General features: G+C 41.3%; 2 protein-coding genes and 3 non-coding genes across 14 annotated transcripts in view; 3 read left to right on the plus strand and 2 right to left on the minus strand.

Annotated features, from left to right (window-relative positions):
- Positions 1-2,493: 2,493 nt before the first annotated feature.
- Positions 2,494-14,340, plus strand: cul2 (cullin 2). Of its 6 annotated transcripts, none has more exons than XM_069512743.1 (21): positions 2,494-2,607; positions 3,508-3,640; positions 4,007-4,109; positions 4,186-4,280; positions 6,027-6,132; positions 6,334-6,416; positions 6,727-6,823; positions 7,192-7,302; positions 8,291-8,453; positions 8,561-8,685; positions 8,983-9,090; positions 9,828-9,887; positions 9,991-10,119; positions 10,221-10,307; positions 10,523-10,675; positions 11,471-11,548; positions 11,639-11,705; positions 12,324-12,526; positions 12,720-12,821; positions 12,904-13,020; positions 13,523-14,340. In XM_069512743.1, the coding sequence occupies exons 2-21, from the start codon at positions 3,522-3,524 to the stop codon at positions 13,652-13,654; spliced, it is 2,238 nt and encodes a 745-aa protein (XP_069368844.1). In that variant the 5' UTR covers positions 2,494-2,607; positions 3,508-3,521; the 3' UTR covers positions 13,655-14,340. The 6 variants fall into 6 exon arrangements, with proteins under 6 accessions (XP_069368844.1, XP_069368841.1, XP_069368846.1 ...); XM_069512740.1 differs by having other exon boundaries at positions 6,727-6,822; positions 7,188-7,302; XM_069512745.1 differs by having other exon boundaries at positions 2,557-3,103.
- A 1,389-nt stretch (positions 14,341-15,729) lies between these two features.
- trnaw-cca (transfer RNA tryptophan (anticodon CCA)) lies at positions 15,730-15,801 on the plus strand. Its single transcript has one exon. It is a non-coding gene; the product is annotated as a tRNA-Trp (tRNA).
- Positions 15,802-16,495: 694 nt separating this feature from the next.
- On the minus strand, positions 16,496-16,567 carry trnaw-cca (transfer RNA tryptophan (anticodon CCA)). The gene has a single exon. It is a non-coding gene; the product is annotated as a tRNA-Trp (tRNA).
- A 964-nt stretch (positions 16,568-17,531) lies between these two features.
- Positions 17,532-17,603, minus strand: trnaw-cca (transfer RNA tryptophan (anticodon CCA)). The gene has a single exon. It is a non-coding gene; the product is annotated as a tRNA-Trp (tRNA).
- A 3,795-nt stretch (positions 17,604-21,398) lies between these two features.
- The window catches only part of LOC109629692 (partitioning defective 3 homolog), a 323,260-nt gene continuing 317,870 nt past the window's right edge, over positions 21,399-26,788 (plus strand). For 2 of the 5 annotated variants that reach the window (XM_069512787.1, XM_069512786.1), the window contains exon 1: positions 21,399-21,815. In XM_069512787.1, the coding sequence (XP_069368888.1) occupies positions 21,696-21,815 (120 nt within the window). In that variant the 5' untranslated portion in view covers positions 21,399-21,695. The remainder of the gene's footprint in view (positions 21,816-26,788) is intronic. The other 3 variants (XM_020087499.2, XM_069512789.1, XM_069512788.1) reach the window with 2 other exon arrangements.

A 26,788-nucleotide genomic window follows, 5' to 3' on the forward strand; every position in this document is an offset into this window, starting at 1 on the left:
ATGCTGTGCTCTCTCCCTCTCTCTCTCTCTCTCTCTCTCTCTCTCTCTCTCTCCTTGACTTGACACAGTGCTATGAGTCAGGGGCTCTGATGTTCGTCTTTGGGGAGAAATGTTCTTCAGCTCGACTGGAGCACAACACCGAGGAATGCATATATATGTGTGGGGGTGTGTGTGTGTGTTTGGTTTGTTGAAAATGGAAAGACAGCAGAGCTTTATTTGGACTTCAATAAACACACAACCTTTTTAAAGAAATTAACTTTTGCTAAGTGAGCCAGAAATGCGCCAACACACAGTGTTTTTCATTGCTAGAAATAGAAGTTGTATATTTTGGGGGTGCGGGTGTACTGTATTACCACAGTGTGTATTTACTGTATATGTATCCACTGTCACAGCAAAACATAATCTCTTAGCAGATTCAACTCACACTCAAAGCTCGAGGAGGCGGTGCCCTCTACAGGCATTATAGAGGTAAAAACCGAATTGTGTTAGAAGATTATGATGATATTCAATGTTTGTTCTTTATAATGTCTCAACCATCTGAAGAGGGAGTGACTTCAGTAAAAGTAATAAGTCAGATCACAGTGAGAAATACTATGTGGTTTAGATTTAGTTACTTGAAGGTTCATTTAGCTTCATATCACCTGATATTTACAGAGATGATGCATTACACCCTGAGCAACTCTACCTATCATACATTTGAGCTTCTCTGGGCTTTCAATTCATATGTGGGCCACTCTTTTGTACACACAGATACTTGGTAGTACACAGGATTGGTTGCAATCATGGCAATAACAACGTTTCCATTTTCTTTTATGTAAAACATTGCCATCTACTTATTACTATAGTATTCATCAATGCCTTGGGGTAAGGACAAAGGCACGGGCGTCTTTGCCCTGGAAAGGTTTGTCTTTTGTAGAAGCTACAACTGTGATTGTTGTGACACTTTTACAACACACACACAAACACACACACACTGTGAAATAAGGCGTTACCATGCAGGTAGAGGCTGTAGTGTTTGCCTTGGTCAAGTAAATATTACTTAATTAGGCTACTTAATTACACAACCCATGCTGCCTTTATGGGGCAATATTAAAGTTTTTACTCCATGGTGTAAATTTCATTTCAAAACCTGCTCAAATGGTGGGTTCAAATTGGTCAAATATTCAACATCTGTATCTGTATGTAACTGTATATCTATTACACTGCATCCCTTTTTGTGGGACTACTATTATTATTATTCCCTTAACTTTGTAAATAAGGAGTTATAAGGACAAAATCAGAGCTAAGAGGGGAGTGAATACTGGACTGACATTGATCTAGAGGACAGAAACATGCCTGTGTGATAACGTTTTGTGTTTGTTGGATTTGAATTTACACTTTACCTATAAAAACTTTATTAACCAAAGTGATGCTGGTGATTTGAAATGTTTGCCTCCCCTCTAGTGGTCATAAATAGTGACTGCAGCTGTAAATGATTTCAGTGGTTTCTACTTATATTGCTGCTTTGTAATTATCATTGTAGTATTATGTATTACTAGCAGAAGTAGTGGTAGTACTATTAGTAGGAGTAAAAGCTTCTGGAGCAACATTAGATTTGCTATCAGCTTAGTGGTACTGAAGATATTTGTCAGTCGTACAAAATAGCATCATGAGCTATTGATTTTTGTGGGTAACTTATTCTAGCAGATAAACAGTATAATATTGAAAGTGCAATTTCCCATTTGAAAACAAGGGGACAACAAACACTGGCATTAGATGGCTCCCTGTGTGTGTGTATGTGTGTGTTGTCACTCTTGTTTAGTAATTGGTCCAGTTTGTCAAGTATACAACACCAACAGCTAAATAAATTAATAGATCGATAGATAGATAGATGGATATCATCTAACCCTATAAAGGATAAGCAGATAATGAAGAAGATCTATGTTTTAAACTGTATTCAATTGTATCCCTCCATTGATATTATTGGTGTGTGTTTTATCCTATTTATTGACTTTTATATCAACGATTCTGATCTGCTGATATTTCTACCCTTTTATTTCTATTGAACAATGAAATGTAATATCTCTAGAGTAAGATTAGGTTTGTTTCAGGCACAATACTCATATTAGAACTATCTATACATTAAACATTTCAATGATTAGCTGATATTTTACGGGACTTAAAAACAGTAGTAATAAATTCGAGGACAAATATTTTTCCTAAACAAGTGACCACATTTACTACAATCCGGATAAAGTATGAGGTTTGTTAATATTATATTAATATATTATTAATACTCACTTGCTAGGAGGTTTCCGTAGTTTTGGACGACACCACTCACACATGGGTGTCCCGATGTTTTAAATTCGACTGGTTTTTTTTATCTTAATATAAGCGGTAGACACACAGATAACTTAGACGATTTCAAACAGAAATCTCTGGATGACACTTCACGAAGTGAAGAGCAAAAAAGCTTTTGTGAGTTTATTTGGGTTTGTTCTCAGCGCACCCCCCCTCCCCCGGGTAGCGCAGTGGTGCAGCCCATGAGGTAGGGGAGACCTGTGAGACAAATCAAGCCTGTGACAGCGGAGCAACTTGAGTTTTATAACAAGTAAATACTGTTCGGAGGTACGTGGTCTTCAGAGTACACACTTAGCCTCAGTCACCCGCTTCGCCCGGCAGCAGCGCGGCGTTCTGCCGAGCTGTCAGCGCTAATGTGCGGCAAGTGAAAAGAAGATGACCATTTGCTAGCGATAGCCGAGCCCGTCGTTAGCTCCGCTGCTAGCCGCTAGCTGGTGCCTTGGAACTGCTGGGGGACTCGAGCAGGAAGAAGTAGCATTTAGCTAGCTGGGAGCTAGTTAGCCCTCGTAGCTAGCCATCCTATTTTGAGATTGGCATCCCGCAAGCTAGTATCCTTAACTTAGCCGCCTGTATCATGACCGGTGGAGGGCTGCTCTTTGACAAACGCTAACGCTTCCCCCGCTGGAACACGGAGATCGGTGTGAGTGGAGAGGCGAGCCAGCCAAAGTGTGAATGATGATGTTGCTGTGTTTTTCTCTGACGTGAAACCAAGTGGTATGAATGACGAAGAGACAACACAGGGCCTCGCTTCTCCCACTTGCAGGTGATCTGTGATGTTTCTGACACATGCCGAAGTTCAGGCGTTATTCCCGGCAGCGCTCTCTCCCGGTAGATTGCACAGTGTTCATGGCTGATGGTTATCTCGGTGTGTTCGTCGGTGTTGCCCCCGTGAACTTGAGCACAATGTTGATCTCATCTGTTGCTGCCATTGTAACGCGAGCAGCTGTTTTGAGGCAGGCTGTGTATCACTGGACTCGTTTCTGTTGATGTTCACTTTGCCTTCTGTCCCGACAGCTGTGCGATGCACTTGCTCTCGATTTTCTAATGTCAGGCTTGATTTCGAAAATACATCCAACATCACATTCACTTTTGATTTCCGTTGGTTGCTGCTGTTGTTGTTGTTGTTGTGTTCTCACTCCTGTATCCATGTGTTTCTGTTTCACTCAGGGTGAAATTGTACAATGTCCTTAAAGCCGCGGGTGGTGGATTTCGACGAGACATGGAACAAGCTACTGACGACAATCAAGGCTGTTGTGATGCTCGACTATGTGGAGAGAGCCACGTGGAATGATCGGTTCTCGTATCCTGTGAAGCACTTGCTCAAGAATTTAAATCTAAATTACTCCATAGTTTCGGTTCAGGATTGTTGATAGGAAGTCACATGGCTGCTTATTACAGTAAATCAAGTGGCCTGCTTGTGTGAAGCTTAATATATTTGTATTTAAACACCTAATATGCTTTATCCAACTCAGTTTATATATTTAATAACAACAATATTAAATATTTGAAATGTCAGTGTCAAAAAAATGTACAGTTAATATTAAGCTATTTATTTGCTGGAAACCACCAACTTAGAAACACACCACGTCTTTATAAACTATATATGCACATGGATGCATAATATAATCCTGTTCATCCCTATTATTATCCTGAACTGTTACAACAGAGACATATACGCCTTGTGTGTCGCGTACCCAGAGCCTTTGGGTGAAAGATTATACACAGAGACCAAGGTGTTTCTTGAGAATCATGTTCGGCAGTTGTACAAGGTAAGCACTCACAGACGGTCTCCAGTGTCCGCAGAGAAAAACACTCGAACATTTTTCCTGTTTGTGTGTATTACAGAAAGTCCTAGAATCGGAGGAGCAGGTCTTAGTGATGTACCACAGATACTGGGACGAGTACAGCAAAGGAGCTGATTACATGGACTGCTTGTACAGGTAACTGTTTCCCCCACTTTATATGCTGATGATTAAATGTGGTCTTTCTTCTACTCCACCTTTTTTTTTTTTTGCAAACGGCAGGTTGAGAACTGTGCAAAATACAGCAGATCTAAACATTGACAGTTGAATGATTTCTCAGTTGGTAACCTGACAATATGATACATATTGTATCAGTATGACACAGTTTCCTTAAATGCACAGTTATATGCAAGTTTTCTTTTTGTGTTGTCTGCAAAGAAAATATTAAGGCTACCCGGTGCAGAATATAGATATATATTTGTTGTCTACTGGCTACTGGTTGTTGAACTTTTAACATACGATATATATATATATATATATATGGTGATGCCCAGTTGTCTTTGGAAGGGCTAACTTAGTTTTTGAAGCTGTCTTTGAGGCCATAAATGCGTAGTGTGATAATTCTGTCACAAGCTACAATATTCCATCTTCCAGTTTTTGTAACTTCTGGAAAGTATTGTGTGAAGTGTCTGCAGACATTTGATGTGTCCTGATTTATTCTAAATCAATACACCCTTGGAGAGCTTTCAGATCTATTTTTATGTGTACTTCCACCAGACTACCCGTGTATTCTTACTTTGTAATTTATTATTGTCAGCGTGAGCAAAAAAGAAAAAGCAAGGCTCTTGGCTTTAGCGGTGACATAGCAATGTTCAGTTCTTAAAATAGAAAGTCGCTTATTATATTTAACAGAACTCTATGTATTCATTCTAGTGTGTGTCTGTGTCCTGTCAAACACAAATCAACGGCATTAAAACTCCACTGTTAAAGTGTTGTCACACTTATGCTGTCCAGGTTTTAAGGGTCAACACTCGCTGCTCTATGTCATAGCTTCATTTAACAGTCCTGGTGTGTTGTGTTCGTCAAAGCTTCAGTGTATGAGAGATGAGTCTGAGTGTGTCTGGTGTGGGTGTGAAAGCGAGATCAGTTAAGGTGGACTGAATCAGCAGGCGTGACTGTATTTGGCTCTGTCCTGCTGCTGGCCTACACCAGAAATGTGTTGAAACACACTTCCATTGTAGGAATGTCAACATCACATGAATTATTGTCAGTGCAAAATGAACCTTCCTCATTTTCATACTCGGTGTGCTTTTTATAAAACTTCCAGTGAGATGGAAACTTGTCTTTCCATCAAAGCTGCAGTAAGTCTGTTCTTTCAGCTGCTGCATCTTTACATTTGTCTGGGTGGTACTGTGCAGACTGTGCATAGTGGATTTACCAGAGCATTTCTCCAGAAACTGCTGCTTACAGTGGGGTAATGAGCGCAGTGTGACACAACTACACAGTAAATACGTGGGCTATAAAACCACAACAATGTGCTGAAGTGCTCCCTAGAGCTGCAGCCTTGGCTGTAACTGATCTTAATGCTTCTGTCAACTTAAAGTAACACAAAGTTATTCGATTAATTGTTAATATATCAAAAACTTAGGTGCCTAATTCACAGATTCTGTTAGTATTATCTGAATAATCTTAACTGATATGAATTGCCAGTGTTTGTTCAATAGTCACTGTGACATTAAAGAGCCACAGTGAGTGAGTAACCAAAGGATGAGCGTCTCACATCACCTCTGTGGGTCATTGAACTCAGTTTGCAACTGGTGGCCACTGGCAGCAGTATTGTTATGGTGTCAGGGGTTCTTGTAGTACACACTTGATACGTCAGATGATGTCCGCTTCAACTCTGTGAGACACAATTGATATTTTATCCCCTTCCCGTCTTTTTAGGTATCTCAACACTCAGTTCATCAAGAAGAACAAACTCACAGAAGCAGACCTACAGTACGGCTACGGAGGAGTGGACATGAATGAGCCGCTCATGGAGATTGGAGAGGTACTTACTCACTCACACTGGTGTAAACATTTCTCCTGCACATTCGCTTCCACTAGACGAGTTACCTACAAATCAAAAAGCTAAGGAGCAGTGGGATCCAGTTCCCAGGTCTAGATTTCACATTACACCTCCCAACCACACTCATCTGCCCTAGGATTATCTGCTGTATTGTGACATGCTGTTCTTTCACTTTTGTTTCAGTTGGCACTAGATATGTGGAGAAAGCTAATGATCGAGCCCCTGCAGGCCGTCCTGATCCGGATGTTGCTGAATGAAATCAAGAAGTATGTCTCTCACAGGCGGAGCCACGAGACGCTATTTTCCAAAATCAATTTGTCCTTATCTTGTATCCATAATTAATGTCTCATTGTTTGGGTAGAGATAAACGACATAGCTCATGCAGTCCTCTTTATTTCATGAATTTTGATTTCATTAGTGCATTGTCTGATTTCCAGTGCTACACTGCTAATGTCAGATTGTTTTGTCTAATTGGGCTGCTGTGTTTAACCTGTACTTAAACCAGTGTTCCCACCGTATTAAAAAAGGCTGTGCTCAGGAATTCACAGCTAACAGCGGCTTCCCTGTGTTCTCCAGTGATCGTTGCGGCGAGAACCCCAACCAGAAGGTAATCCACGGGGTCATCAACTCCTTTGTTCATGTTGAACAGTACAAGAAGAAGTTTCCACTAAAGGTGAGACAACAAATCACAATCCAAATATCACATTCTCAGACTATTTGTTTGGTGTTTGTTGACGTGGAGTTTTTCTTCATTCAAACAGCAACAACGTTAAAATCCAAAGCCACAAATATTCATTGTTTTGCATCATCCACAATGAGGCTGACACTTTTTTCCCAAAAATTTAGTCAAACCCAAAATACCTCCAGACGCTCTGATGCCACGACTTTCTGCTCATGATGGACACACACATACACCTCCATCAAATGATAGTTCAAATTTGGCAGCCCTAATCCACAAGTTGTACTGTATAGTGAGCATTTATATGTGTTTTCATGTGTATTAAAACCTATGTGTACCACATCCTTTTTCCTGAGTTGCAGTTTTATCAGGAAATCTTCGAAGGGCCATTTCTGACAAAAACGGGGGAGTATTACAAACAGGAAGCCTCCAATCTACTGCAAGAGTCCAACTGCTCACAATATATGGAGAAGGTAGGTCAGATGGAGACATAATCCAAGCATGTGGAATGTACATAGAATGTATGTGGCTCAAACTGCCATTTTGGTTTTTGAGTTGCTTTTGTAAATGTGGTTCAGCTGCGTTGCTTGGTTGAAGTTTGTGATGACTGTGTGTGTATACGTACATTCACCCAGTGTGCACTGCAGGGTCACGTCGGGGTTGTGACATAAGTTTTAATCTGAGTATTAGCTGGACTATTAACCTGCTCAGGCTGCGATCACAGACCTCTGGGCAACTTCATCTGCCATGACCCATGCTTACCCACTCTCTCTCTCTCTCCCTCCCTCTGATCCTCTCTCTCTCTCATTCATTCAAATCAGCAATAATCAGATTTGTCTGATAGATTCATCCCTCCAGCCAGTAAACAGGATCATCATCAAAGCTTTACCAGGCTCTCGGACCATGTACTTCCTGTTTGATCTGTCACTGTGTTGACAGGTTCATATGAGCATTGATCTGAAATATGACTGAGAGAGAGCAGCAATAGACTCACTCAATAGACTCTATGTTACAGTGCAGTCTCGTCCAGTCAGGAAAGACTCAGACACTTTTACTGATCTGACCCAGTTTACGGCTGATTCGAATATATTGTTTTGCATCATTTATTGACAAAGATTCATTGTTTTTTGAAAGTTTAGATGATTTTGTGATCAGCTGTCAGCGAAAGTTTGACCAATGGGAGGTTTCAGGTACTTTACCTTTGTGGGTCTGTACCCGTGTTTAAAGTCGTTATGCTTAACAGGCAGGTCGTTGAAACCCCCACCAGTTCGTGGGTCTTCAAGATTATTCATGATAAAGTTAAAGAAAATCATTCCGCTACACTTCTGCTAAAAAAAGGGGACATGATAAATAATTGCACTGCTTTGTTGCCAATTTCATTCGAGGGGGTTTTGGCGTGAAACCAAAAGTTATATTATCTTATTTGACCCTCCTTTTTTCACTTTTCTCATTCTCCTCCAGGTTTTGGCGCGATTGAAAGATGAAGAAGTGCGATGTCGGAAGTACCTGCACCCCAGCTCCTACGCCAAAGTCATCCACGAATGTCAGCAGAGGATGGTGGCCGATCACCTGCAGTTCCTGCACGGGGAGTGCCAGAGCATTATTCGGCAGGAGAAGAGAGAAGGTCCGTCCTTTGTTGCCTATATCTATTTTGCATGAAGTAAATTATACGTTGAGTGCACAAATGTCACTGTAGAACTGAGATTAAACTATGGTGGTGTTTTTGTCCAGACATGGCTAACATGTACACCCTGCTGCGGGCCGTGGCCAATGGGCTGCCTCACATGATCCAGGAGCTACAGGTTCACATTCACAACGAGGGCATCCGAGGCACCAGTAACCTCTCTCAGGAAAACGTAAGAAGTGCTGCAACGTGCATGCCTCCACTTGCACATTTGCATTTCCACAATCATGTGTAGTTGTTTCTCGGTACTTGTTTGAGCTTGAAATATCTGTTCTTGAGTTACTGTAATTACTTTGTCTTGAGCTCAGTTTGTTGGACTACTTCAACTTTAGAAATGATAATTAGATTGAATAAAATTACTTGGAAAACTCCGTCTTTAAAGTTTTTCAGAGAGGTTGAGAGGTTGTCGAGTTTTTGACTCTTACAAAACATCTAAACTTTGTCTCTGTCTCTCCTCTGTTTACTCCAGATGCCAACCCTGTTTGTGGAGTCAGTGCTGGAGGTTCACAGTAAATTTGTTCAGCTCATTAACACAGTTTTAAATGGAGATCAGCACTTCATGAGTGCACTCGATAAGGTATTCAAGCATCATTGAACAACTTACTCATAATGGTCACTACATGTTAAAAGTAATGTTATTGGAAAATTCTCTTTTTCTGCTACCGGTTGTTATAAATCAAGGTTTCTGCAGGGTCTAAAAAAGAATAACATTTTATCCGCTAAATTTTAGGCCTTAAATACATTAAAATATCACACACTTCAGTTTTTCTGAAGTGTCTGCTGGTAACGGGAGTGCACACACATGAAGGTCGCTCCACCATGCAACAGATTCAGTGTACACAGACTAAAGAGTGAAAGACAAGTTCTCACGTTAGAGACAGAACTGCATTGCATTTCACAACTGCAACTGAAACTTAATTGACCATAGAGCGGGCATGCAGTAGTTTGTGATAGCACGACACCGTGAATGAACATGTGGCAAATGCGCAACAAATACCCAGTTAGTGATATCTTATGTAATTATCAGAAGTTTAAAAAAGCTTTGACTCGATATGAAACCGGTGGGACAGATTAGAATATGACGGATGGATAATCTAATCTAGATAATCTAAATGTCTCTGTTGGTGGTTTGTGAGATATCAATTCTGCGGAAGTGTAAATAATTATCTGATATTCCTTCATATCTGTCGTACTTGACATTTTCTATGAAAATTAAAATGAATATAACTCATTGAATCCGACAGAAACCTTGATAAATGTGTAGAAAGTATAATTAATTTCACTGTTAATGTTTGAACATTTACTCTTTCTCAGGCTTTGACGTCTGTGGTGAACTTCAGGGAGCCCAAGTCCATCTGTAAAGCCCCTGAACTCGTGAGTACTCACACACTCATAGACGCACACAGACACCATTACACACACCATTACACACAGTGCCTTGACCGGGTCATGTCCCCCTCCTGGTGTCTCCGTCCAGCTGGCGAAATACTGTGACAATCTGCTGAAGAAATCTGCAAAGGGAATGACGGAGAATGAGGTGGAAGACAAACTGACCAGTTTCATCACAGTGTTCAAGTACATAGACGACAAGGACATCTTTCAAAAGGTGACGAGAAGCCCCCCCCCCGTGCTTCTTAATTGTAATATTGTAACATCTTGAGACATTCTGATGTTACAGACTTTGACTCTTGTCTTTGATTCCCACAGTTTTATGCCAGAATGCTAGCAAAGCGATTAATACATGGTTTATCATTGTCAATGGACTCAGAAGAAGCCATGATCAACAAACTAAAGGTAAACCTAAAGCTGTATGTATAAACTAAGACTTGTGTAATGTCTGGCAGGACAGTCATTGTGTCTAAACACGCACGAGTCATTCTTGCTTTGTGCTGTGATCTTATGTCCCTGCACAACAGACATGCTCATACAATTCTCCACACCTCTCTCTCCCCCTCTTTCCTCTCTTTCATACTCCTCCACATTGTTGCTCCTTGTTTCTAATCCTGCAGCAAGCGTGTGGCTACGAGTTCACGAGCAAACTCCACAGAATGTACACAGACATGAGCGTGAGCGCCGACCTCAACAACAAGTTCAACAATTTCATCAAGACGCAGGAGACGGTGGTGGACCTTGGCATCAGTTTCCAGATCTATGTATTACAGGTGAGGAGGACGGAGGCGGAAAGTGTTTAACTTACATGGGCCTCTTCCGAAGATCACACAGGACATACAAAATAAATGAATACAAAAAGACAAATTGAGAAAAACACAAATGTCCTGGTTTTGTAGGGCAGTCACTTGTTCTAAAAATCAAGTTGGCATGTGCAATTTTGTGTATATAGTATCAATGCATGATGTTCTGATGTGGTTCCAGATGGTATCTTGTGAATTTAAATAGATAATTACACTTCAGATATTAAGGTTTCTCGCTTTCATTTCCACCTTTACATTTAACCATTAAACAAATTGGATATCTGTGTGCCGGTCGAGGACTCACAACATTTTGTCATTGAGAGTTAGTTAAAACATTGAAAGCATTATCATTGGATCTGAAAGTAGGAAATGACTCTTAGTGCAGGATTAGTCATCAAACAACTGAAACCATTTTACGGGATAAGAAAAAAACATTTTGAAAGTAGAGATTAGTTTTTCTAAGAAATGCCCGTCGACCTGCTGCAGCCAGGCCTCTTCAAAGTAGAGATTTTGGAAGTAAAAAAAAAAAAAAACATGAATGGTTCTTTAGTCATTTCAATGAGACTTGAGACATATTCAGTTTACACAGCTTAGCTCTGTATCACCTGCCTGAAGGGATCAGTTCACACTCAGAGTTCAGAATATGGGAGAAATGACAGTGATTCTCTTAAATTAAACTTTGCACACACATGTAATTCCATTATATTATATATAGTCTGTGTTTCAGTATAATTGTGTGATGCTCTATGTACAATATGTTTGTAGGCTGGAGCGTGGCCTCTCACACACGTCCCCTCCTCCACGTTTGCCATCCCCCAAGAACTAGAGAAGAGCGTGCAGATGGTGAGTGTGCTGCTGCTGTTAGTGACAGAGGTCCATATGGATTACAGGAGCATATTTTAACTTCAGCTCTGTCTTCTCCTCCTCTTACAGTTTGAATTGTTCTATAATCAGCACTTCAGTGGGAGGAAGTTGACCTGGCTGCACTATCTCTGCACAGGTAAGGTTCGCTGATGCTGCCTTTACGAGATGAGATACATTTCAGACGCCGATGTCCTTTCTGTTGGCATTGTTGTCAAGCAATACATCCACTAGAGGGCAGCGTTCTCTTCTCTTCAACTTATCCTTCACCATTGTCAAACTCACATTTAATTCCCATCCAATCTCCTCCCAGCTGTTCTGCAGTAACTGAAGTATCATATGTCCTGTGGTCATCTCGCTTGAACTGTTTTCTTTTCTCCACGCCCCTTCCCCCCCCATGATTTCCTGCGGTACCGCTGTTTTGTCTGTTTCATGCAGACGAAGTTAGCGTAGCGTACTGACAGAAGGCTCCGTCCATTTCCATATACATAGATGCAAATCTAACATTGAGCATAAAAGAGACTGAACACACACATTTCTTTTGACTCCAATCTTACATTACATCAGCAACAAATGGTGTTTTTCTCCTGGAATCCTTCAGTAACAAACGCAGTACCTAAGCAAATACGTGAACAACGCAGCTGGTTGAACAGCAAGTATATTGCGGGCATAAGCTCCAGATTTAAATAACAAGTTTCAGTAAGATAGTTCAGTTTTGCATGTCACCCTTCATCTGTGTTTCCCCCGCCACTAACAGGTGAGGTGAAAATGAACTACCTGTCCAAGCCCTACGTCGCCATGGTGACCACTTATCAGATGGCTGTGCTGCTGGCGTTCAACAACAGCCAGACGGTGACGCACAAAGAGCTGCAGGACGGCACCCAGATGAACGAGAAGGAGCTACAGAAGACCATCAAGTCCCTGCTGGACGTTAAGATGCTCAACCACGACTCGCAAAAGGTCTGACCGTCCGTGTGCAATAAACTTTTAGTAGATCCCACAAAGTTTACATTTATTTGTCAAATCGAATTATGCATTAGCGTGTTAATGTTCCACAGAATGTGTAGCATGTGTCTCCCTTCCATCCACAATCCATAGAAGACTACATAGCTAATGTGATGATTTTAACACAGGATGTCTTCCCCTCTTACAGGAGGAGATCGAAGCAGAGTCCACATTTTCACTAAATATGAGTTTCACCAGTAAAAGGACAAAGTTCAAGATTACAACATCAATGCAGAAAGACACGCCACAGGTGAGACAAACAGCCTCGAGTTTCATTGTTACCCTGTTATTTGGCGAGGCCGACATGTCACATATCTCGTCTGATGTTTTAGGAAATGGAGCAGACGAGGAGCGCCGTAGACGAGGACCGCAAAATGTATTTACAAGCTGCAATAGTGAGAATCATGAAGGCTCGCAAGGTGCTCCGACACAACGCCCTCATCCAGGAGGTGAGTGGGAGTCGTCTCATTTCAAGACCTTTCCCTTGATTCCTTCATAATTTTAGGCCCCGATGGAGACGAGCAGGTGTATAGCTCGTGCACGTGCCACTCAAAGTCTGGTCAAAAGGATTTACAGGGAATTTGGTAACATGAGCAGGGATTAGGGTTTTTAATGGAGGGTTGGTGGAGACCAGGGGCACTAAAACAGCTTGTACCCTAGGCGTCACAAATGTTCTCTTTAAATAGACGTATAAAGTAACAGGTGATCAGAAGATGCAGGTAGAGGTCAGACTGTAAACTGATCATGTGCATGAATGAATCTGTATAGAGTCATTCATGTAGAGTGCATGTGAGGGGCAAATTCTCTGGTGGTGAGGTAACACTGTCCTGACGATAAGGTTGAGTTAGGAATGATGTTCTTTACTCCTGGGACCATGTTGGAGCACGTTTGCAGTGGATGCATCACCTCTGTAACTGTTGTGTGTTGTTTCTCCATCCTTCGTGTGTGCAGGTCATCAATCAGTCCAAAGCCAGGTTCAACCCCAGTATCAGCATGATCAAGAAGTGCATTGAGGTGCTCATCGACAAGCAGTACATCGAGCGAAGCCAGACGTCGGCGGACGAGTACAGCTACGTCGCCTAGACAGAGGAGTTGAGCCATGAGGCCGCCTCCACACAAACACTCGCCTGTGTGTCTGACTGGTAGACACAGGTTTAAACATGAAAAAAATAATCAAAGCAACAGAACAGGCTCATTCATTCATTTAGGTTTTGGACTGTCTGCTGTGACGCCGCACGGTGAATAAAGCGGGACTGGTGCCTCCATCTTTAAAGAAAAACAACAAGAGCGGTCATCGTGTCCTGTCAGACAGCCGGCTGACGCCCCCCACCCATAAGGCCCTGCTCCCAGCCCCACCCACCTTCTGATTTTAAGCTGTTTACAACATCACCAGTGCCACGCACCTGTGCGTCAACCAAGAGAAAAAGAAAATGCCTATGGCAGTTTTGAGAGGAAAGAGCTGATAAACATACAACCGAAAATAAAGGAGAGAAAAAAAGAAAAGCGGGGGGGAAAGTTAGCTGTGACATCAATGACACATTGGTGGCTTCACATTAAAAAAAACATGCTTTCTTTTCTCACATTTGCAGTTGTCGTGTGTTTATTTTTCTTTCTTTGTTAAATGTACTGAAATTAGGAAAAAATATTGTAATAAAACTGGTATACTGACTATTGTATCTACTTTCAAATGTAAAGATATGAGGTGTGACAAACATCATCATGCTGCTTGTCAAATAAATAAATAAAAACACTGAAGGGTTTTATGTAAACTTTTCTGGTTTCATATTTGTTTTTCAGTGAAAATAACCTGAGACTGAAAGATTATTATTCACACATTCACATTTTCTCCTGTGACATTACAAACATGTACATTAAAGATTATAGTTACCAATTGGCAATGTACCTTTCATTCCCTGCTGTTTAACATCAACCAGTGAAACATAAGATATTCAATGAGTTAACTATGACTTAATAACTACCCTCATATTTGAGCCTCTATTGAATTGCAGTGTGTCAATTATAATGAAGACTTGTTTGACTTTTTTTATAATTGTGTTCTAATGTATTGTCATGTTTATACAGAAGCCTTTACTAATGAGTTACTACATTATTAAACACTAGCATTTTCTTACAGCTATTATACAATGTTATATCCTGTTTCTATGCTACTTATATATGTGAAATAGTGATTCCACATGCTTGCTGTTAAACCCAACATCATAGATGAAGACCTCAAAAGATATTAAAACATTTCCCCACATTCATCTCTCTGTATAAAATCAGATAAGTTAGACTTTCTTAATCCTGACGGAAATTATTGTGCCAGCCTGCTCTAGGTTGCAGTAACAGTACAACAGAATAAAGCAATAGAGTATTAATTCTAAGAAGAATGTAAGTGAAAATAAAAATATTAAGTGTACAATAGAAAATAAAATTAAAGTGTAAATGCAATAAGTTACATGAGACAGTAAGTAAAATGGAATATTGCACATGATACTGAACATAATATGATGCTAAACATTGTACTATTGCACATTAAAAACAAAGTAATATTGCACATAGTGCTAGTATTATTTTTCTCATATATATATATATATATATATATATATATATATATATTGTATATTATATTGAATTGATTATTGACAATAACTCCTCCACTTCAGTTGTCATTGTTGCTCCCTTAAGTCCTATCAGACATTTTCTTATGCAATAAATAATATTGGCACACCTTTCCATTTTCTTAAAACCGTTTAAATCAATGTTGTAAATATTGTACGACTACAAATTTGAATCCACTCTCGCCCCGCCGAATTACATCATCTGATCGTGACGTCACTCGCACATGCGCGGTCGGCACACGTCACCGGGGTGAGGTTCTGTTGCCAGGTAACTGCAGCTGTTGCGCTCACATCTGTCCCGGGTGCAGATGCGTCTCCTCGGTGACGCCGCTGGTCACAACACGCGGGATGGATGCGCTGCTTCCAGGAGCACAGAAGCGCTGACATTTTGTTTTCTCTCCGTATTCACCATATGTATATGATACGTAATGAACGCAGCTGAAACGCTAAAGATCGTATAAACATATCTATTAAGACTCGAAAGATCGTGTATCTGTATTTTTCTATATCTCCTGCTGTAAGGATGAAGTTATTCAGGACCTCGTGGCGCAACGGTAGCGCGTCTGACTCCAGATCAGAAGGTTGCGTGTTCAAATCACGTCGGGGTCATATCTTTTTATTATTGAATCCTGATTTCACATCAACTGCACTGATCCAAACTGTGCGTATACATCTGCTCCTCCTGATCACGGTCTGTGTTGTTGATTGAATGTTATACACACAGACACTGCACCGAATCTCCGCTCTTTTTATTCTAAAGATAAATAACTAGCATGTCTGATGGAGCTCTGCAGACACGTTCGGTCATAACAACCTCATCGCAGCACAAAAAGGGCTCTGACGAGATTTAATGTTATTTGTCCACATCTCGTCTACACACTGGAGCGACATGAAATGCTATATTTTATATGGATTTATGTCAAACTCCTCGGTCCATATTTGTATAAAGATAAAATAAATAGATTACAATTTACAGCACACAATTACAGAATCACACTAAAACACATGCAGACTCTTGGTCCAGTTCCTCCAAAGATAAATACCTGCGTCACTGTTCTAATCTATTCAGGGCCTTAAGATCATGTTTTTTCAAGAGTATGAATTTATACAAAAGGTTCCTCAGCAGAGCATGAAAGGAGGGAATCTTGTTGTTAAATGTCCGCTGCTATAAAGAGGATGAGTAAGTTCAGGCCTGTCCACAGGAATGAGCAAGTGTGATGATGCGCTGGTGGACTAAGGATCTGTCATCAACACATCAGCTGCTCAACTGTCACATAATTGAGAACTATCTGAACATCATCACTGACCCTGACGTGATTTGAACACGCAGCCTTCTGATCTGGAGTCAGACGCGCTACCGTTGCGCCACAAGGTCACATATTCATTATCCAGAGGTCTCCTGCCATACTGACAGTTTTGAGAAGAGTACAGAACAACACACAATCTGTTCTTCAACTGATCAATATGTTGTTTGAAGAACCATGGTCCAAATCAGCCAATATAACAGACAGGATCATCAACAAGAGCCATTATCTCCAGCTTCATTTTGACCAGAATCAAATCAATGAACTGGAGGTTGCATCCTGTTGCTGTTATTGTCACATTGAGCAAAAGTGACTTTCATGCCTCTTTAGAAACATCTGGATTTTACCCAAATGTCATGTGCATTCTAATATTATTCAGTATGAGTGGAATCTGCAGATAGAAACATCTGGAATAACAGAAACGTGACTTCCCATGGGCCTGTCTGTGCTGAGAATATACTAGGATTTCTACATCAGGATGTTTTCACTCTGAATATGTTTGTATTCTTTCGCTGTTGGACTTCAGGGGGGGTCAGAGGAACCGCGGGACGGAGAGAATATGCAAAACAGCAGCTGGCAGCTTTTCCCTAATCCGTGAAATCAGAGTGCCAAAGCTGAGCTAACACCTTTCTCAGCGCTCACCGCACACGCTGCGACCAATCCCCACAAACACGCCAATTAAAGGCTCTGGGCCTAATCCAAACAAAGATGATTCCTGGAGAGAAGAAGTGAAGACACACTGCAGTTCTTCAATCCAGCCTGCAGGTGGGGCCTGTCAGTTGTAGGAGTCATCAAACTGTGGAAAACGTGTGAATCATTAAAACTGGTGTATAAAATATATAAAATATAAATATAAAACTCCAAAAGTGTTTTGCGGAATCAAACACTTCACCCACCCCTCCATCCACATAGTGGTGAGTAGATAAAGTTATTTTAAATTTTTGGGTGAACATGTGTAGGTGGACAAAACACCTATCAGTGAACCTCAGCAGCTCTCTCATACTGTCTTATAGTCGAGAATCATCTGATCATCACTGACCCTGACGTGATTTGAACACGCAGCCTTCTGATCTGGAGTCAGACGCGCTACCGTTGCGCCACAAGGTCATATATTGCTCAAAGACAGGTCTCCTGGTATATTACAAATTTTGGGGTGAACTCTCCCTTTAACATCTGCTTTCATACAGTTATCAGAGGTTAAACTGCTACAACACAGCACATCAGGGTTGGTGTGGTGGAGCATACAGTCTCAAACCTCCCCTCCTCTGACTGACCCTGTGACACCAGGGTGGGTGGAGTGATTTACCGGTGGGCATCCATGATATCGAACAGAAGGATTTCAACTAATCTGGTCATGTTGATGCATTGATGTAAGCAAGATCTCACCAGTCGTGTAAAACAACTAAGGAGACAACAGTAAATCATGTTTCCTCACTTTGCAGCTCTCTGGCATTCCCTGCATGTACAATACAACTTTTATGTGACATTAAATCTGCTTATAAATCACATCTTCCCCTGAGTTTATGGGGAAGAGCCTGCTCCACAACAACAAGAGTTCAAGACACCATCAACAGAGGAAGGTGGAACAAGACTGCTGTAGAGATGTTGCAGTGTCACAAGTACGAACAGATGTAAAGGCATCGTCAGAGGGGGTTGTGTTGAAAGTGACCCGTTGCAGCACGTCTGCCATGGAACTAATAATAAAGCAATCATGAACTTTGTATGAGATTTTTCAAACACAACATTATAAAGTGCTTCACAGATGTAAAGATGTAAAATATTAAAAATAGTTTCAATGCAATTAAAAAAGATAAAAACAAATAAACTTATGGATTGAGAAATTAATAAGAGTAGAATAAACAGAAAAATGATAGTCAGGGGCTATTTTGTTGAGTTTTAAAAGAGGACACTGAGGCTGGGACGTTTACTCCTCAGCAAACCCTGTGCAAAGCTGTGCCCTGCAGGACGGAGAGCAACAGCTGGTCTTCAGATGAAAGATCGTGAAGTGTAGAGGTGACACTATAAGATAAGACAAGATCACTCAGTGAGCTACAACATAAACACAGATGCAGGTACAAGTGTGCTTTGTTTACCAGAGCAAGCCTATGATTTATTTAGCTTTGATAATCAGGAGTGGAATTGTGTTGCACGTTGGAAACACGTTCAGAAATTCACAAAAGCATTTATTAACTGGACAGTGATATGTGAAGGCTTCTGACTGGCCGGGTATCCACACTTGAGGTGGTGCAGTGGATGACCGGAGGGAGAGGAGAGTATTCCAACCTTTGACAGCTCACAGGTTTGTGGTTGTGACTGGATAGAGGGAACTGTGCGTGTGACACCGACTGAACTTTGTGTGTCTTGCCTCATAAATCACACTGACATCAAAGTTTTGCAGATCTGGAAAAAGACCCACAATTTTCTAAAACCACTCATCTTCCACTCTAAACATTATTATTGTGCCGTATTTACTTTTGTTTCATTATACATGAACATAACCAAACTCTATGAACAGGTTAGTATGTCTTCAAATGTTTGTATGTTAAATCTAATGTAGCAGAGATAACACTGGTCTGGGCTTCACTCCTGGCTGCAACACTTCCAATGTACCACACAAACGAACATGATGCCCTTTTGTAAATAACAGTTTGCTCTCTTAACTCTCACCACTATCTCACTTCTCCTCCCTACATTCCTGATGTGCAGTGGATATACTGCAGTTTAAGCCCCGGACTCATCTTACAGCAGCAGTTGTGGATCATATAAATGAGCTCGATTCCAGGAGGGAAGCATTAACCTGCTCAGGGATGTTCACGATTGAAAATGCTGAAAATAAGCCACCTGGACATCAAACTTTCATCTGACAGATTATTAACTACACTGTGGGGATTTGTGCAAACATTTCTCGTTTGTATCCATGTTTCAGTGGGTTCAGGTGTTGGTTTTCAATTAATACACACATAGCACAGACAAATAGATGTATCTGAGACTTAGCTGTTACACCAGGAATGTAAATGTGACGAAAGAGCTCATAAAGTCATCAGCATGTTTAGTTTGCTATTTAGGGCGGTGTGTTCTTTCCTTATTTGTCACTAGGGGGAGCATTGGTTATATGAAAATTGGGAAACTGAGGGAGCAGGAGTTTCCATGGTGGACTGACCTGACCACAAATCCAGTTTTTCCCTTTCCCCCCCTGCAAATCTTGTATTTGAAACACATGTGGACATGACATGAGGCAAATCTAGAGTCAGACACAACACCTTTACAGGTCAAGGTTCAAGGAGCTGTGGAACTATGCATTGCATTAACTGTAGCATCCTTGCCCTGATGAAAAAATATGACAAATAGATTCATCTCTGGATTGTAACAGAAAAAGGACAGCATTGAAAGTTGAGCCAGACACTTCTGCAGGATAATAATCACTAAAGTCCACTTATATATCTCAAATAGAGACACCGTGGTATAGACAGGGGTCTGCAGATGTTGCAGTTGTGTTCATGTTCACTCATTTGGACGACATGGACTCATAAAGAATAAGAGCTGCAGGGAGCGAGGGAAGCTCAAAAGAAAGGTTGCAGCTTTTATCAGTGAATTGGGTCATATTGTGGATCCAGCCTTAGGCTCATGTCGTATCCTGCACTGCAGTTCAATAATTTAGAAATCTGCATAACATGAATATACTTTATAGCTATGAGTATATTGAAAGTGTACAGGGCACATATACTCATCCAGTCTATCTCCAAAACTCAACATCTGTTTTTGTGTTCCGAGCACTGAATCACCCAGGTAGTCACACAGATACATTACATCCAAGTGTAGTCATACATGCATCATGCTTATTGCAAAAGACCTGCAGTGTGTAACCTGAGCCTGGATCAGGGGTTTTAAACCAAAAATCCCAAACTCAAGGATGAATAAGATACTGTGATTCCAGAGTTTAATCACAGAGATAGTCACTGTCTTGAGCCAGGGCTTGTTGTCCTGTTATTGTCTATGCAGTGACCAATACAGTTTAGAATTGGTTTCAAAGTATTACTACTTGTTCACAAGGCCCTTAATGGTGTGGTTCCAGATACATTTCTGACCTGCTCACTGACTATAGCCCTCAGATCAGCCTGTGTCTCCGTAATGCAACTAGAACCAAAACTAAATAAGGTGCATTGAGTCAACACGGTTGTTTCTTTCTGGAACACACTGTCTGACCTGAGACCTGCTGCAAGTGTATCGTCTTTTAAAATCAAACATAAAACATTTCTCAGGCTTTTGGTAGAAAGTGGTGTGTGAGCATGAATACCTCAGAGAGAATGTTTTGTATGCTTTACTACATTTGTGTGAAAAGTGCTGCACAAGTAAAAACTAACTGATAAAGTGTAAAGATGATAGATAGATAGATAAATAGATAAATAATGAATTGACACTTCATTGATTAACATTTAGGATAGGATTATTATCATTAGGATTATTGTCTATGGTACCATTGTGCCCCTGGAGCCCCCAACACCCCAGGGTGTCTGTTGTGCCATGACATAAATGTCACAGATCAGATTTAAATGACCTTAAATGTCTCTGTGGTTCTGTATCTAGATGACCAGCTCATACAATCTTATTGCAGTTAAAATGTGGCTTGATAGGGTAAACTGTATTTAATGAAAAATAACCCTCAATCCCCATGACAACAAAGACCTATAGGCACAAAGGATTTAGATTTATGAAGTGTTTCATTCCTGCTGCTATACTCCTCCACATATATCATACAGGTTACAGAGCAGCGCGTTACGCAACTTTTGTGATGTGAAAGCGACGCAAACAGGTTGTAGTCCAGCTCCGTCGTGCACGGTGCTGGACGTGCACTGGAAACATTCCTGGTGCGTGCTCCAACATGTGGGCGCACTCACAGTGTGTGTGTGTGTGTGTCAGTGCAGCGATGCGCTCCGGCTGCGGAGAGTCAGAGAGAGAGAGAGGCGGTTTAGTTGGGAAGTTTCTGCGAGTGAGTCAACGCGGTGCAGGGAGGACGACACCCAGCAGTGGATCTAACGCCGGACACCTCTCCTCCAGCTCGGACCCAGAGATAACCTCACCCCGGTGTCTGCACAACAGCTGCTGGATCTAGTTTTTCCACCTTTACGCACAGTTTGGGGATGGTTCTTGTCGCTCTGACGCGTCTTTTTCCTCATTGGGATTAACGCGCCGGGAGAAGGAATGAAAGTGACCGTGTGTTTCGGGAAGACCCGAGTGGTCGTTCCGTGCGGGGATGGGAATATGAAAGTGCAAAGCCTCATCGAAAAGGCGGCCATGAGGTATAAAAAGGCGATCGCAAAGGTAAGTCGCCCGCTGTGCTTTTGTAACCTTTTCCCCCTCCGGCTTGCGCGGAGCTGCACGCAGCGTGATCCACTCACACTGGCGCCTCAACATGGCGCTTTCACCCGGGCTGGAAGCAGGGAGACAGAGGGCTGTGGAGAACCGGCATGCTGCCCTCTGGAAGGAGCCAGAGGGGGTCTCCCGGTGGAGGGAGAGTATTGGGGGAAGTGCACGTGGATCGTTCCCAGTCAGTGGTAGTTGTAGTGGAGGGAAAAGTACGCGTGAGTGCGCAGAGAACATCCAGAGAGTGTTGAGCAATGACAGTGAAATGGGAACAAATTAGCCAGGACTGTGTTATGTTTGTGCTGTAACTGCAGATTGTATCATCACAGTAAAAACATCCATGCAACCAGATCATTGTTTGAAAACAGGAATTTGGCACAAACACCAAGTCTTAAGGACAATTAGTTATAAGTTCCATTCACTAAACTGTGAATTCCTAGATATTGTAGACACCTTTTTAATCTGGTGTGTGCATCCATGTCTTCATATCCCAACACACCCAATCAGCTACACCTGAAGATGCCCCTGCCTTTATAAAGATGACCCTGCCTACTGATGGAGAAACTCTCTCTCTACCCTTGCAACCACACGCCTACACTAGAAAACAGGTTTTGAGTCCATCCAAGTTTTACCTATGAAATGATGGAACGCATGACTGTGTGAAACCCCTGTGCCGAATGTGAGCAAGCACTGACGAGGACACAGATTCCTTCGCCCTCTGTGGGTTTGACTTACAGCTTAGTAAATGACTAATGAATGAATTTAAGTTTGGACGTGTTGCCAAGGTTAGTGAGAGTACTTTCTCGTCCTTCCTACTGGGTGGTAAAACCATCGGAGATGTGTTTATGCTGCAGTTTTATTTCCAAAGGTTTGAAATAAGTAAATTAACCCGTGTGTGTATTGCTGCAATTTCAGTGTTTAAACATTGGAACATTTCTTGGTATATTTTTCTTTCTAGAGAGAAAGGCCTGCAGCAGTTGACCATACATTTCACGTTCCATGTCGTTCCAAGTTTGGTACTTGTTCCGGTCACACGTACATGCCCATGGTTAATACTAAGGCTACGTTCATACTTCTGTGTTTTTGTTTTGGTCTTCAAACAAAAATCTGTGTCCACTCAAGTGTTTCAGACTTTAACTGCACAACATCTGTTAGCAAAAACAACTGGGTAAAAAACAACTGCAATTTATTATCGACCTATTGTGTTCTACACTGGTAGCTGAGGCTAATGCTGGTTGTTTTCTTCCAGAAGTGGTTCACGTGATAGGAACCTGACGAATCAGCGAAGGGTATACATGACCCGAAGAGACCCAAGCAGCAAGTGGTTGTGTGTGTCTACGTCATCGTTTCCAAACATCTGTTTGTGCCTGTCCAGACTAAGAGCCCAAATGTTTTCAGACTTAACGTGCTGGGCTGCACAAACAAGGGTCCGTGTGTGCCCTATCTGTCATGGGTGCAGGATGAGATTTATGTCTTGAGGACCAATAGCGGACTGGCAGATGTGAAAACTATGAATAGGCCTTAAGACTTAGACAGGTGTCAGACAGATCTGAGTGAGGGTGACATGGAACCAAACAGTATGTGGTTTTGATTTAATGACCCACTTTTTAATCCACACCCCAAAAACTTTTAAATTCCTGGATAAACTGAATATTCTCTGTTGCGGTAGTGGATTTCCCCACTGAGTGCAAACAGTGGTAAAGTACTGGAGGTCAACATTAACACTCATTCTTGAAGAGCACTTCCTCCTTAGATACACACCAGCAATCACACACATACACACACACACACACACACACACACATTCTCTCCTCTGTTTACCAGAGCTGAATGGTTTTCCATGGTTCAGCAGAACAGAGGCGACTGGTCCATTGATCCATGCGGCCGTACTGTAAATGTAGAAGTGTAGGCTTTCCCTCTGGAGAACACTTGGCTCCAGGTCAACACTAACTACGGTATCGCAGACCGGCCAGGACCTTTGGACTACTGGAAGACGTAATCACACGCAGGTCGCTGGAGATTTATGCACTCCTGCAGCTGAGAGCGACATAGACGTGCATTTAACGCTAATCTAAAAGTGTAAAAGTTGATTTTTTATGGCTGCGTTTACAACGTAATAAAAATCCCATCCAAGCTTCCTAAAAGTCATTACAGTATTACAACCCATGGCATGCAGACACTTTGTCATACATGTGTTTTAATGCTGAAGTCAGAATTTGTCATTAAGTAATGCAGGTTAATCAGACACAATTATACAAGATAGCAGTCATCTTGAAATGAAAAACAGAGGAGCAAAGGGAAATAGGCGTTTCAGAAGCCTCAGTCTGCAGTGTATCTCTGTTAACTACAGATATGACAGACTACTAGTTGTGTTCCAGTTTGTGTTTACAGACATTTTATAAAACAAACCAAGACATGTAGAAGACATGAAATTATACAGACTCACAGGTATCTCATTCATCCTTCATCTTTTAATATCCCTAATCTACTCAAATGTTTTAATAAATTAAGGAAAATATCTACAATTACAACACCAATTGCAATTATTAAAAATATATATTAATACATACTGTTATAATTTGCGCTAAAATTAAAATACACGACGATCATAAAACCCTGTCAGAGCTGCTGACATGGCTTTGGAACAGGTGGAAAAGTGGTTTCATCTGCAGTCGAGTTTGGTTGACTGATGCCAGCTCAGCCCACATAAACCAGACTTCATGGGTTCGTTTGACTTCTGTGCATGTTCCACCAGCACATTTAATTGTTTGTTATTATAAATCTGGTTTATGTGTGGAGAGTAATTTTCTGTCTGAACCTGAGCGAGGCCTGAGAGCAAATTACCCAAGCCCAAACAGAACCCGACAGGCTTTCTGTTTTTTTTGTGTTCGAACCTGCCAGGAGCCTGATCTTTTCCACGATTCAATTCAATCTATCTGTATAGTGCCAAATCATAAACACAGATTATCTCAAGACACTTTACACATTTAAGTTGAAACCTTAAAATGAATGTAGAATCCCAACAGTTCCAACAGGCACCTGCAGTGTGAAAAAATAGCCTCGACAACGTGACTGAACCTGACCCAAACCCGAATTTTATTTTGAAATTTTTGTCAGAACCAGGCCAGAATCGTCAGCTTCTGTTGGGCTCCGGTAATCAGATGCTACATGTCACTTGGACTCTTCTCTTAACTGCATTCTGCTTGACTCTAATGTCTTTATCCACCTCTTATCATGCACAACATGCCCTGCGCTGAAAAAATATATTGTTGCATGCATTCGGCTTGGAATGACAATTCTTCAATGCCTTTTCTTCTTGCACCCGTTGCTCTTATAGTTGTCAGTAACATCAGTGATCTATAGATGTAATCTCCCCTGAGCTCCCTGCACCAAGTGGGTTCCCTGATCGTCTCTGGGGACACATGACGGCTTGTCACAGTCTCAGGGGATCATGCAGGCTGCATCAATCACCCACTCAAGCACCATTAACTTCAGAGTCAATCTGCTCTACAGTATGCACAGTCATGAAGGATTAATGCTAAATAGCTTTTCAGCCGCCTCATCCTGTTTTCTTCTCTTGACATGTATATTGTATTCAGCCCTTGGCCAGTCAAGTAATAAGTGAGTAACACATTTTAGTCATGCAAGTAGCAGAAATACAAATATGTTATTTTCTGGACTGTCTTGTTGACAACAACACAAAACGCCACGAGGACGTGACCTGGAGGTTCAGCTCTTCACCCACCCACATCTTGTCAATATCAGCTACATAAAACAAAAGCACGCGAAAACATACAGTCTCCACATAATCCATAATTTGTGGCTTTTACTCTTTAAATGTCTGCATCTCTGGATCCCTTTGTCCTCCACTTTCCCACAGCTACTCCACCTAAAAGTAGGTTAAAGCCTTAAATCGCATAATTGCCCATTTTCCCTCCCAAAATTCCACAAATGCAGGCTTGCAGAGATGTCTCAGCTCGGGCAAGTTGTTGAAATACACAGATGCAGAATATCTCTATAGTGGAGAACAGTTCATGAAAACAAAGTCGCATATCTCCATCCATTCTTTTGTTTTGCTGTCCATCAGCAGCACATGATGAGCATGTGTGCTCTGGTTCCTGCATGTCTGAAGACGAGTCCATTACATAATGAATTATCTCCCCTACCATTTTATGATGTCATGTGCATGTGTATGGGCTATACACATGCACATGACATCATCAAATGGTAAAAGCCCAGCAGTCCACTTAACAGTGTCTGTCTCTAAAATGTGGAAATAATGAAACTAACTGTTAGACTAAGATGATGGAACATTTAGATTCCTTTGATTCTGTGGAGTCAAAGGTATCGATGAGTACAGGTATTTACAGGAACCATCAGATATTATGCTGTGCACTGTTGTCTAGCTATGAAACTCAGCTTCTACAATATCCTGTGTTTTTTTAAGGTCGTAGTATCGGTTTAGCCACCACATTACTCCTTCACACTTCTATTTGCAGGCTTTCTTTATGAGCATATGATATGTCAGTTTAGAACTTGATTAAATGGGAAAGAACCTTTTCCATGAACTATAATGCTGTTCGTTCATTTTCATGATTTAAAGGAGTTTTATGCTTTTTCCAGTCTTAATGCCAAGTATAGAGTACAGACAAGAAATCTTCTCATCTAGGTCCTGTCGAGAAAGCAAATTGCGGTGTCAACAAATGTCGAACTATTTCTATAATGGAATTTGTCTTGACTTTACATCTTTAAAGTCCATATTTAATGTTCAGGCTAAGTTTTGGTGTTACCAGTCTTTTATTCTGAGGTGTTTTATTGTGTCAGATCACACATTTTTACTTCCACCAAATGAATCCATCCATAGCTCACAAGTTTTTTATTTTTCTATTTATCAATGTCAGAAAGTGCAATCACATCCACCCTGATTTGAA

Source organism: Paralichthys olivaceus, chromosome 17, assembly GCF_024713975.1.
Source record: "Paralichthys olivaceus isolate ysfri-2021 chromosome 17, ASM2471397v2, whole genome shotgun sequence".
Classification (NCBI taxonomy): Eukaryota; Metazoa; Chordata; class Actinopteri; order Pleuronectiformes; family Paralichthyidae; genus Paralichthys; species Paralichthys olivaceus.